At 37.6% G+C, this 13,591-nt stretch overlaps 1 protein-coding gene across 1 annotated transcript; it reads right to left on the bottom strand.

Annotated features, from left to right (window-relative positions):
- Positions 1–814: 814 nt before the first annotated feature.
- LOC147870044 (uncharacterized) lies at positions 815–4,853 on the bottom strand. The gene is made up of 5 exons (XM_087336308.1): positions 4,076–4,853; positions 2,910–3,097; positions 2,527–2,653; positions 2,286–2,347; positions 815–1,644 (listed from the first exon to the last, which is right to left on the bottom strand). The coding sequence occupies exons 1-5, from the start codon at positions 4,768–4,770 to the stop codon at positions 1,613–1,615; spliced, it is 1,104 nt and encodes a 367-aa protein (XP_087192434.1). The 5' UTR covers positions 4,771–4,853; the 3' UTR covers positions 815–1,612.
- Between the last annotated feature and the right edge of the window lie 8,738 nt (positions 4,854–13,591).

Raw genomic sequence — 13,591 nt, 5'->3', positions numbered from 1 at the left:
ACCTTTTTCTTTTCTTTTCTCTTCTTCTTTTGCATGTGTACACCACCACATAGCTTTCTTTAATAAAGTCACAAAATAGAAAAGAAAGAGATTGGGGCGGAGGTGTTCTCTTAAAAGTAGCGAACAACCTCATTGATGATGTGAGTGCTTAACGAGGTGTAGGAGATGCGATAAGGACCCCATCGGATTAAAAATATAAAGCGGGTCGATAGTCATGAGCACCACCAGATGAATGTAGAGATGTATATAAAATATCTTTGCTGTCGTTAGATTAGGGTGCATAGTGATGAGTCTTGTCTGCCACTAGTTTAGCATGATTCGTTGGGGGACATACAAAGACTTTAAATCTTCACTTTTGGCACAATACCCTAAGACTTCTCCTTAGAGCTTTCACATCATTATTCTTCTTTCTATGTTATACAAAAAATGAAAGATTATTATTTTTATCATCCCAACTAACACATGACCACCGCCACCCAATGCCTTCAAACCTTTCACATCAGTTTTTCTTTATTCTTTTGAGTATTCAGAAAAAGAGAGTATGTACCTTCTACCACACATAAAACAGATCACACACACAGCTAGAATTCATCGATTGATCGACTGGCTTGGATCTTTCCGATGCATACACGAAACTTCCTTTAATGCACAAGAGAGAGACTTTTCTGACTACGAAATTACTATACAAAAAAATAAAGTTGCATTGACATTATTGAAAACCTCTGTAATATACCATGAGAACCACAACTACTAATAAAATAGCATTGATTCTTGTGGACATTTTAAACCTTACATCATGAAAGAGATAAAAATATAAAAATAAAAGCATCTATTATTGAGGATTTTTATATCATACAAGTGTGATAACATCAAAGGAATTCATAGGGAAAGGGTCCTTTAGTAAAAGAGTTTACATTTTGGCAACAATATAAAAGTAATACAAAGCCAAAACCAAAAAACACCCAAAAAAGAAAACCCAATCCAAGGCCTTAGAATATTACAATTACTGTGCTCAAAATAGATTTAACTTTGTGGCTAAGGAAAACAAAACCTTAGATGCAACGGGGAGAAAGGGATATCCAACCATTATAAGTGCCAATAAGCTATGGCCCAGCCAGATTCTGTAGTTATGTACATCTTAGCATAATTTTTTCTTCTTTTTAAGTTCATCTACCCCAGTTCTCTTATCCTTCCATCAGCAGCATTTGCAAGAGAGATGATACTTTGATTCATCGTCCAATTCTGATACCACATATGCTAAGTTAAGATAAAAAGCCACGGAAAATAACCCATGCTCCTGTGCAGTGATTTTAACCTCTTCTAAAAATACCCATGAAAGTGATGATGTGCCATTGATATCCTCTACAAATACCCATGAAAGTGATTTTGATGTCCTCTAGAAATAACCCATGAATAATATCATACAGCTATGGCTGCCAAACTCTATTTCAACTGTAATAACAACAAATGAAGTTGTCCTATCATATCGTATAGAACATGTGCATGAGGGCCTCCATATCAATCACAGCTTTGCTTATTTGGAGACCAGAAGGATAAATAAGCAAGCCATTTTAAAGAAAATGGAAGCAAACTATCCTTAAGCCATGGTCCCTCACAACCTTGATGTTTCTGGTCCCCTTGATGCTGTAAAAGATCACAAAGTTAATTTTTTATTAGTTCAATTTAACTTAACCAAGACAAAAGAATAGTTGCACACATAGATGGAAATGGATTAGTTCCTCAACGGGACACATGCAATTCAGAAAGATTGCAATGGATCGCTCTCTTGAACAATTACATACGCACAGAATTGCAATTGCAATGGCTTAGCTCCACAATAAAGGCATATATACTACCAAGATAGTAATAAACTGTTTCCTCAAACCAGAAAGATTGGCATAGTTGCACACAGATAGCAATCATAGATGCACATAGATCGCAAATTATTAGTTCCCCAGACAACTTTTCATTTGATGCAAACCGGTTGTGATGAATTAGTCACTCAAACAGGAAACATGCATTAGACGAACGGTGACCAAAGTGGGTGAGTTGGTTCCTCAAATCCCAAAAACAATCATCCAGTGGGCAAAGTCTGCAAAGGATAAGTTCTTCCTACCACAAAAATATCTATTTGATGCACATTGATTACAATGAATAAATTCAACAATCATAGATAGCAAGGGATGAATACTCAAGAAATGAGAACAATTACTGATTACACATAAGAATTGATCAGGTCCACAATGAGCATTACAAGCACATAGAATCCAGTGGATTTCACATACCAGGGGTGTTCGCTTCAGATCCTCGAGTAATTCGAAGCCTCTTCACAGTAGAGATGAACATGCTGTATAGCCATTGTTACGTACTCGTTTAGTCATATACATGTCTTATAAGAATTAGAAAAACTTCAAAGAGATGTTTTAAAAGGGTCTGCATTAGACTTTGTTACATACTTGTTTATTCATGCATGTCTTCTAAAAACTAGAAAAGCTTTAAAGGAAAAAGATCTACGCTGATTCTCACCTCCATGGCACATCACCAACAAGCATCCAATCACCATCTTTATCTTCATATGTGAGAACAAAGTCAGATCCACCCGACAGAAGGAAGTGTTTCTCTCTTCCCGATAGTGCTTGAGAAGCTCCTTGAGCTACATCCAAAAGAAAAAAACCATTATATTGTGCATTAAATAATGCAAGCATTATATTCAACATGTATATGTACCTCGAGATAATGCTCAATATCTCTTTTTTAGCCATTACATTGATGATATATGTATATGTAGCTAAAACCATAGATCTCTTATTCATTGAATGTACACAATGAGTGCCAAAACCGCTTATACTTATATTCAACCTTCAAATATGAAGGTAAAGATGATGACTGGTAAAAGAAAGAGATCTTACCATTATTGGACGGTTGAAACATGTCTTCTAAAGCAAGGAGGAGACCCTCATAAGATGTATAAGCATTGAGATCAACTTTCCGACCCACAGTGATCCCATCCATGTTCACTTTCACAAAGCTTTCAGCAGGTTTAGTGAGAGTTTGTCTCCTGTAGGAACGAACTGGAGGCCAACCAACAACTCGATCCCTGAAAGAGAACAAGATAAAAAAGAAGATCAGAAAATATATATGTAATGTTTATACCCAAAACTATACTTAACATTGATGACGGTGGCTAATTATATGATTAGCGATCGCCATAACCCAGTTGGGCGTATCATTTACAGATATTGTGAATTTTGTGTCAAAAAGATGAAAAGAACAAGGTTTATCCATATAAACTGTTTTAATTTGATGGACTTCTATTTAGATGACACTCCTATCTATCGATCTACCTCCATTATCAGAAGAAACTGCAGAAATAATGAGATTATATCAGCTCAACCAGCTTGTGTTGATACACACAATATACTGAGATGAAGATCCTACACCCCAGGATGCAGACGAAGAATTGGCAAACATAATGAGCTTGTATATGTTCACAATTGTATGACCATAATAGTACAGTCTTCACCATGAGCCTCTAGACCCTAAAACGCATTACAAAAATGGCAAAGAGAATGTAATCCTTCATGACACAGATTCTTCTGAGTCCTCGCAACATGCCGATGATCTCCACATCACGTCCTACAAGGCAGAAGGATGATAACAAGACAGAAGGATGAGCTTCTGTTTGTTTATCCATCAAACATTTATCTCTCAGCTTACAAAGCTTTAGACAACGCGAACTTGCGTGCTCAAACAGACCTTGTGATGACATATCTACAGATTCCAAACCTTAGGATGAAAAAGATCTGACGAAACCCTTTTTCCTTAACTCTGTTTAAGAATCGAAATCTAGCAGAGCTTGACAAAGAGCTTCTGAGCCCTAGGACGACGAAATTACAGAAAAACGACGAATTTATCATGATACAGATCTTGATATAAAACTTATAAACCCTACGGTGCCGAAAAGAATGAAAAAGAATATGGTGTCTAAAGTATGAGATGGCAAAGATCTAGATCTAAGTTCCAATAATCAGAAAGGAAAGAAAGAGAAATGGAAAAAGGGGAGACATAGACTAACTTGCAAGGCGGAGGAGCGTCATCGACAGAAACTACGTCTGAAGATTTCTCAGAGGCCTTGAACGAATTTGCAGATACGGATTTCTCAGATTGCCATGATGTCACAGCGACATTACTGCCATTTTTCATTATCGCCATCATCGCCGCAGATGATGAGGACGATGGAGGCCAAGTCTGCAAGAACGAAGGAGGTAAAGCTTTCGCATGGTCAGGCGATGAAGACGACTCAACGACGGGGACGCGTGAAGAAGAATTCGAGGAGGAAGCCTCTATGGTGTTGCCGAGATGATGAAATCGAGCTTCATTCGTCTTCACACCAGAGGTGTTGGCCTCAGCATAGCCACGCTTCGCACCGTTCTTCTGGAGCGATGGAAGAGAGAGAAACTCAGGGAAGGGAGAATACTTGATGGATTCGTTAGCACCATTCTGTGATATCACCATCCCTTCTCCATCACCGCGCTTCGCTAGAGAAACGGACTCGTGTGAGCTCGCGCGTTTAGCGGTAGGAGTTTCTAGGGAGGAGCAGGGACCGAGGCCCAGCCCTAATCCAAGGTCTAGGCCCAGATCTGAGGAGAAATCCGTGTCTTTGAGGCCATGGCTGGGGAGGTGGATCTGCGTAGCGGAGCTAGTGACCTCCGAGAGGCCGATGTAGTCGTGCTCCGTGAGCAAGGGGGCACTGTCGGAGCTTTCCTGCATGATGGCGAAGCGACTCTTGGAAAGGAGAAACGAGGTGAGAGTGGCTATGGAAGAGGTGAGGAGGAGACTTGGGGACTGAATCGCAGGGTGTGTGCAAGGATCAGAGAAGAAGAAGAAGAAGAAGAAGAAGAAGTGGAGGAGGAGGAGGAGGAGGAGGAAGAAGAAGAAGAATATGTTTAAGCGAAGGTCTGGCTATGGCGTTGGTGAAGGAAGAAAAGGGAGGGAGGGGGGGGTGAAGGCTAAAGGTGTGAACGCGCAAGCCAAAGGGAAAGGGGAGGAAAGGGGGTGGGGGCCGGCCATTGGACCGGTCTGCCACTGCCCTTGCCCACTGCCCCTGCCCATGGGGATGGGGATGGGGATGGGGATGGGTGTGGGGTCTAGTGGTCTTTCTTGGGGGTGTCCAAGGTGGGGCCGGCCCAGCGGTCGTTGGTTGGGGCATCAGGAGACAACATTTGTCGGATTCATAATGTATTAGGGGGGAGAGAGAGAGAGAGAGAGAGAGTGAGAGAGGCGCGGGCCCCGGTCGTGCTACCACCGTCAAAGCCTCTCTTCTTCTTCTTTCTCTCTCCTCGATCCATGTCGTGCCACCTTCCTCCTTTCATTCTCGACCCATGCCTCTCCCCCTCCACAAGAAAAGCCATCGATGAAAAAACTCCTCTTCGCTAATCGATCGAGAAGGAGTTGTCTTGCCCCCCTCCCTCCCTCCCCTCTGCACTCATCCTATATTGCTTGCAATCTCACATTGCTCTCCTTTGTCTGGTCAAGAGACTAAACCCCAATTTGCCACTAGTGCTAACATCATATCATTTGTTGCCCTGTGTAGAACGTGTTGTCTCGTGAGTAGTCGTGCGTAAGACTTTTTTTTTTTCTATATTATTCGACCCAAGCATCTGATGTAATATGCGTTATGGCATCTTTACTAATCACCCGAGTAATATGAGCATACATTCGTTCGTTTTTGCCATCATTTGTGCCTCTTTACTCGGATTATTCGAGGAAGCTTTCTTCACATTGTCTCCTAGCATCCAACGTTCGCAATGTTCTTACCATATGACATGTTTCTCTAGCATTCTGATATATTAATCAACTTAGTATTCCACCCCTAGAGTCAACAATTGTTGTGACAAACATTTTGCCTATGCAATATTCCATTTTCTCTTTCCATTAGTATCTAACAAGTTACAACAAAATGAAGCAATTTGGTATAATTTCTACATAAATAATTAGATTATGTTTAAGTATGTTCCTTTAACATTTTTTATACGGTTTTAGTGGAGCAGGGCTCATTTTTTCCCAAAAAACACTCAATTCTACCTTTACAATGAGTGTACTATATATGTTGACTAGCGTTCATTTATTGGTAAGTTTTCATGCATTAAAATGGTGAGAAGGTATGAACAACCCTCAAATTTGTGAGGAATTTATAGTAAATTATGTATATTTTTGTTGGACTTTGTTCTCTTTATATATAGGGATATTTCAACTTGGCCAGTTCAACACTTTGATAATAGCGAAACTTTCGAGTGAACATTGTTTCATCGTTGGTATGTCTTCCTCTCTCATGGATCATTTGATGCGCTTGATGCATATGTTGATATCATGAATGAATCGCTAATATGAAGTTGGTGTTTACATAGGAGAACTCAAAATTGACTATGGAGTTAAAGGGTTTAGGATTTAGGCCAATACCCGGGTGACGTGGGAAGCTCATCGTCCTTTTCGCAAACACCCTGGTTCATTGTTGATAACACTTGTAATATGCAAAGATTATACATGACAATGCTTATTGTGGTGATTTTTGTATCCATGTGTTTGTAACATACATGCTCATCAATGAATTATAGGACCTTGTGAAGACATTATACAAATAACATTGGGCGAGAGAAAAGCATATAAGAGAGGCATTGGATTAACCCCATGGTTTGTACACAAAGAGAAAACATCTACTATGATGAGAGTGGAGGGTTACATATATCAGTGTATAATGTGACAAAACATGCACTAAATGAATATATGGGTAAATGTATGGTTCTACATGCGAGAAGATCCCCCTCATTGCATTAATGGCCACATTTCTACAATGATGGGACAGATAATATGTTTGTTCATGGTTATGATGAAAAATGTGTCATGTGTGTGCGACCTAAGGAATGATACCCACATGTGGGCATAATGTCTACCCTATCGAAGATCAAACAATTGGGAACATGATATTGTTATGCATGAGGTGGAACGTGATTATGTAATGTCTAATGGGCAACAACTTGTAACTATGATGATGTCAAGGTTAAGAGATTAGTGTGCGCCTATGTAGGTAATGAGAAAGTTTGTGATCAAGTTCCATGCGCAGTTATGTATGGGTACCCTAATTTGGGTTGGGCTCCACGCAATAGGAAAAAGGGAAAAGTACCAGGATACCCCTGGATGTTCGTCTATTTACCAGAATGCCCCTGGAAGTTCCAAATTTACCAAACTACCCCTATGTCCAAAAAAGTACACTTTATAAAGTAATTATACACTCAAATATTTGGTAAATAGGGCTAGTTTGGGTCTATTTCTTCCATCTTTGGTAAATAGGGCTAGTTTGGGTCCATTTCTTCCATCTTTGGTAAATAGGGCTTGTAGATTTGAGTGTATAATTACTTTATAAAGTGTACTTTTTTGGACATAGGGGTAGTTTGGTAAATTTGGAACTTCCCGGGGCATTCTGGTAAATAGATGAACTTCCAGGGGTATCCTAGTACTTTTCCCTTTTATATGGTGAGATGGAAAATTCATGGCCACATCCTCTGTACACTCCAATGTGAGTTCTACACTTAGAGCTTATTGTGTGGTAGTTTTAGAATATCAATGCCACATCTCTCTGATGTGCCAAGTCTACATATGGAGACATAAGGGGTGCCACATCAATAGCTCTTGCATTATGAGGTTTCCTAGCTATGTAGTTGAAGATGAAATTTGTATTCAAAACATGAAGTTGGGTAAAGTTAATGGATGTACAAGATACAATGCAACAGTGGGCATGAAATGTCATCGGATAACACTTAACCACACCATATGAGACATACATGGAGGTAGGTTATATTATATATATTCCCCCTCATGCCCTTGTATATTAAGGAACTATATGTACGCCTAAGAGACATATATATTAACGATTGCAATTTTACCTACCATCCAAGTACCATTCAATAGGAGTGGAAAAAAGTCAACCCTCTCTTCATCACATGTATTCACATGTAAGGGTGCTCAAGAAAGGGTAATTGAGTAGAGAGCAAAAACGTTTTATAATATAGCCTATATGATACAAAGGTATATGGGAGTAAGATGATGTTGTGGAAGATGGCCAATCAAAATTGATATTCATATATCCCCTTATGGTACCAAGGGTGGTGAAAAGGGATTTTTCTTCCATCTCTAAATGAGAGAGTGATTCTCATGCACAGAAGGTTGATTCCCTCCAAACATTAACCTGTGTGTCTCCATCTATCCATGTGAACACATCCATGCATTATGTGTTTTTTGTTTTTCAATAATGCAACCCACTTGTATTCATTCGTATCCATATTCTCCATGGAGATGACACTTTACCTACAATTACAACCTATACATTTTGATGTCTTCTATTGCACGACTTATAGTTAACTTTCTTCAGAAAGAAAGTTTATGTGACATAAGATGACAACCATATGCTTTTGATTATGTCCATAAGATTACGAGCTACGTGGCTTCTTGTATGCGTCCCATGTGTGGTGCAATAGAGGTCTTCTAGTCTCCATTGAGATGATTCTCAACCTAAAACTACAACCTACAAGTCTCAAAATGTATGCATGTCAATAAAGGCTTCTATTGCATGATTTGTATTGTCCAAGTTATTGCTCTTAAAGTTTATCGTCACATAATATGACAACCATATACTTTTCCTTCAAATGAACTCCTCTCTACGTTCATATGTTATCACATATAAGCCTTCCATTCACCATCACATATGGCACTTCCCTAAAGTTAAAATCACATAAGACGACAAGTGTGACACACTGTACAATGTTTGTGATAAGATCGACAATATTCCATGAATTATAGTCAAAATGATTAAGAGAACCTCCCTCCACATCGTTCTCGCCACGTATCCTAAAGAGGGAGCCAAAAAAGACACATCTTTCGGCAAAGTGGGAAGCCCAATCTATTTATGTGCACGTGTGCATGTGCATGTTGGATTGCATGTTCAAGGTTACACAACTTCTCAATCCCATGAATAACGTCCTACCAACAAAATTGTCACCACATAACTTGACAACTAATACATGACAATGCACAATGTTTATGATAAGGTGTCATACATGTAATGAATATATCCTAAATGTGATATTACATTCAAGGAGCTAACATTATTAATGTGACTACATTTTCTGCTACAACTTGTTTCAAGATTGATATAAGTGTGTCTCATCTTCAACAATTTCTCCATCTTATAAAACTTGTGGTTCTGTTAGTAACTTAACACATAATTTGTTGGGATCTTTATAGCGAGACCTAACCTTTTTTGTAAACTAAAAGGAGGCATCTTTTTGACCGACAAAGAGTTACATCGATACCAATAACATGTCACTTACCACAACTTTTTAATATAAATAACTTGTGAGATTTTCATTATGGTGACTATCTATTGCGTCAACATATTGATATGTATAAACGTTGATGAATGATTCTTTTTCTTTTATAGATGTTGCTCATGTATGTAGTCTTCACCCTTGACAATAGTGCAAAGCTCATCAATTCCATTGAGCTAGACTGGACATAAGGTATGACATGTAGGTCCCATATTAATACATAAATGTGGCTCAAAAGTTACCTAATGCATGACGTTGGATATAGGAGAAAGGGTGTACGGGGAAAACTTGATTTTCGAGGTTCAAATTATTGAGAGAGAAATGTGAGATTGAAAGGACATTGTATAGGAAAACAAGGTAACCATCATGTCAAGAACTAATAGAACGTTAAAAGTCATACAAGGATTATGATATATCTTAAGAGTTTTATTTGAAATATGAAATTTCATCCTTTAGAGTGGATTGATAAGTATCATATTTGTGTATGATATGCATAGACATTTCCTAGCTACATTTGGGAGAAATTTCTATAATAAAAGAAAACTTACATTGTAATAATTTTCAAAAGTTATAAGATGCATTCAAAGTATTTTTTATTAACTTACCATATGATAAATATGTTATTTAGCAATTGTAAACGTATTCATATTAAAGTATTAGTGTGCTTTGTATGTCGTATTGAAGTACCGTAAATGATAGTGTTATCGAGCCCACTCTGTTCGAAGAGTAACATGTGTAGATGATTTGTTAAGAAATGACTCTTTGATCTCCCTCAAGATCCACTTCATACATTGTTGCTGAAAAATTGATTTGATTGTTACTTTTGCATATGAAGTATGATTGACAAATTTATAGAGCCTTGTATTGTCTTCCTTATCTTGACATATTGCCTTAATTTCTCAACTTAAATAAAATACATGATTCACAACTATACTAGCTACAAGGAGAAATGATTTACGTTGTGCTAATATTTTTATTATTATTTTTAAACATATCCTTCCATTAGTTTAAAAAAACCATATTAGCTACAAAATACAAAATGATGGAAAGGAGATGATTATCCTTCCCCAACCCGTCTTGTGTAAGACAATAGCTAGCCATGAATCCTTCTTTTGATAGACTTGATTGAACACTTCCTCAATAGTTGAAACATACCATGAATTTGCATATGTTCAAACCAAATCAATCTTCCTCATCATGTTCATATTCAACATCTCCCGATACCACCTTTGGGTCATCACATGCATCCAATATACACCCACATTTACAATGACCAAGCATCCTCTATTTTCCATATTCAACATAAAACTCAATCAAAGCATTATGGTGTAAAGGTAATTTTGTATGCCTCGATCCATGATTCAAGCATGTACGAACATGCCGTCATGTACAACCATGTGATCAACACCCACTTTAAGGGGTCTCATCCCTTCAAACAGTTTATATGCATCTAATAACCTTCCACATGTTGCCTGCACATCAACAATGCTTCATGACACCATCCATCACATAAAAAGAAACAGACTTCTTCCGAATGCATACATAAGAGCATCCCCCTCCACCTATTTCAATGACTCCATCCATCTCATAAGAAGAAATGGGATTTGCATCCATATAATTTAACATTTTAGTGATTACAAGATCATGTTCCAAATCCCGTTTTCAGATTTCACTTCTTATCCTTTTCCTATTGCTCAAAGGGTTTTCTTAAAATAGATTTTGATTTCACAAGAAAACGCCTTTGTGAAAATTGGCTAGGTTCATTAAGATAAAATCACAATAAATTGGTATAATTGGAAGAACATTGAAAGCAGTTGCCAACATGGTTTTTGTTGAAGTTACAACACACTTTCTAGAGGTATAATAACAGTTGATGAGCGTTCACACCCAATGGTGCTATAATGGCACTTGCAAGGGCTAGATGGAGATTTCTATTGAATGTAGAAACTACAAAAATGATTAGATAGTGACGCAGATGTACAAAGCAATCAACAAAAAAGTGAGTGAATAACAAACAAATAATACACAATGGGTGGCATCAAAATTCAAATTGTTGCACCAAACAATATGATACAAGATGCCCACCAAGCCCAAGGCCACTTCCTTTGTAGTTATTATGCATGCAACGTTCATCATCAACTAGTTTGATTGATTAGCTTTTCATGTTGTTGCAAAACACCTGTCACACTTGTGTGGATAGGGATCAAGCCTCTATCTACAAATGGATTTTGAGGAGCGAAAAGATGAGATTAAAAATATGATGGTAGTAAAGAGCTCTCTCCACAACGTAGAGAGCTCCTTGCTCTCAAAAGCTATTGTTCTATCATATAGACTAAGAAGTTCGCATGCGGCATCACTAACATCAATCTGTAGGTTGTATAGTAACTACATGTTAACCATTGTCAACAAAGTTGTAAATGGCACAATGTTTTTCAATTGATCAAATGTTTGCTACAAATCATAAGCCACAATCATAAATCACAAACGAATATGTGAAAGACATGCCTAAGGTAGCATGGTAAACCCTACCTAACCAATGCTAAACCCTATCTTAGTTTTCACTTCCACTACCTAACCGATGAAACATAGATGAGTTGGATTACTTTCAGCCTTCACAACCTTAGTCTCATTGATGAGCATAATCTAATACATGCTTGCCTCCATGATCAAACTAGCATGCATGTGTTGTAAACTTAATCAACATCATGACTTGATGTTTTATCTTTCACTTTGACTACCTGACCAATTAAAAATACATAAATTGGATTGCATTCTATTTGCAAGACCTTAGTTACACTAATGAGCACAATGTGTAGGATATCGATTCTGTCACGAACCAATACGTGCTTGCTTCCATGATTGAATCAATACAAATGTGTTTTGAAACCAGCTACCAACTTCTTACATGCATGCCACATTTTCTTGAGAATGACATCAAAGCAAAGGAGCTTCACGATATTGAAAACAAACTTTTCATGCAATGGATGGTCTAATCCTCTCACTGAGGCTATGGGTTGATGTTGTGTTGAATAAAACTCAACCAACTCATTCTTGGGAAACTACTATCCCTTATGAGCCTCTAGTGACAAATGTCAATATGGAAGACGAATCTTGAACCATCACAATGGTCAAATTCACCAACCCAAAGTTAGAATTTGAGTTTCCCATAGATTCCTCACTTTCTCACTCGTCCCCTTATGGGAGGTAATATGGCATTAACAAAAACGTTCTTTTTCTCTTTCCACAATCCCTAAGTTGGTGCTTGTTGAAACAACAAAAATATATGCCTTCTTGCCTTGCTTTCTTTTGTTGTTTTCAAACTAAATTTAGATTTCCCACGATAAAGGTTTGAGGATTACCATTTCCTCTTGCTAGCCATGAGTTTATTGGTAAATGAACCTTACCAATGATTGTTGGAACTATTTTTCCTAAAAAGGTCTTGCCAACACTGAATTTGGCTACGTAGGTGATTTGGCTACAAGTTTTCTAACGATCCATGCCAAACCCATCTTGATAGCTTAACGAAGTGTAATAGATTTATGTATGTGAACTAATAGTCAAAGAGAATGCTTAAGACTTAAAGCAAAGTTATGTACTTAAATAATCAAGTATCTTTCTGGGTATATTGTGTCACCTAATGTCGAAGTCTGGGTGACAAAACTTCTTCCTTATTGAGCTAAAAGACTGTTTTCAACATCAAACATCCTCCATTGTCTTAGCTCATCAACTGTAAGGAAGGATTGGCATATTATTTTTTTGACTTTTTGCACAAGTGGGATCCTATCTTTTTGTACAATTTACTCCATTGTCTCATATGTAGAATCACTTTGCATCATTAAAATAACCCAAACTTCTCTATGTGAGTAAATGACATAATGTGAATTTTAGGTATACAACACAACTAAGGGCATCTATCATTGTATTATATCAACAACTAGTGTATATCTTAACGTACAATCAAAGTGATGAAGGATTTCCACATGTCAATTCTTTCAGCCCGTCAAGTACCTTTGATTTAGAAACCATCAAAAATTTCATAGTCAAACAAAATGTAAAACATACCAACACCATATGAATAACGGTGACATTGTTTCAAAGCAAATAGTGAATAATTCTTGGTCAATTGTTGACTAAATTTACCTAGAATTATCGCCTTTGATAAATTACCTAGAGTACTTCAATATGCATATGTTGAGAGCCGAAATTGTAAA

Source organism: Azolla caroliniana, unplaced genomic scaffold, assembly GCF_043228905.1.
Source record: "Azolla caroliniana isolate FFs.n. ecotype wild unplaced genomic scaffold, voAzoCaro1.0.p SCAF_1, whole genome shotgun sequence".
NCBI lineage: Eukaryota > Viridiplantae > Streptophyta > Polypodiopsida > Salviniales > Salviniaceae > Azolla > Azolla caroliniana.
This window is presented reverse-complemented; position numbering and strand designations above follow the sequence as displayed.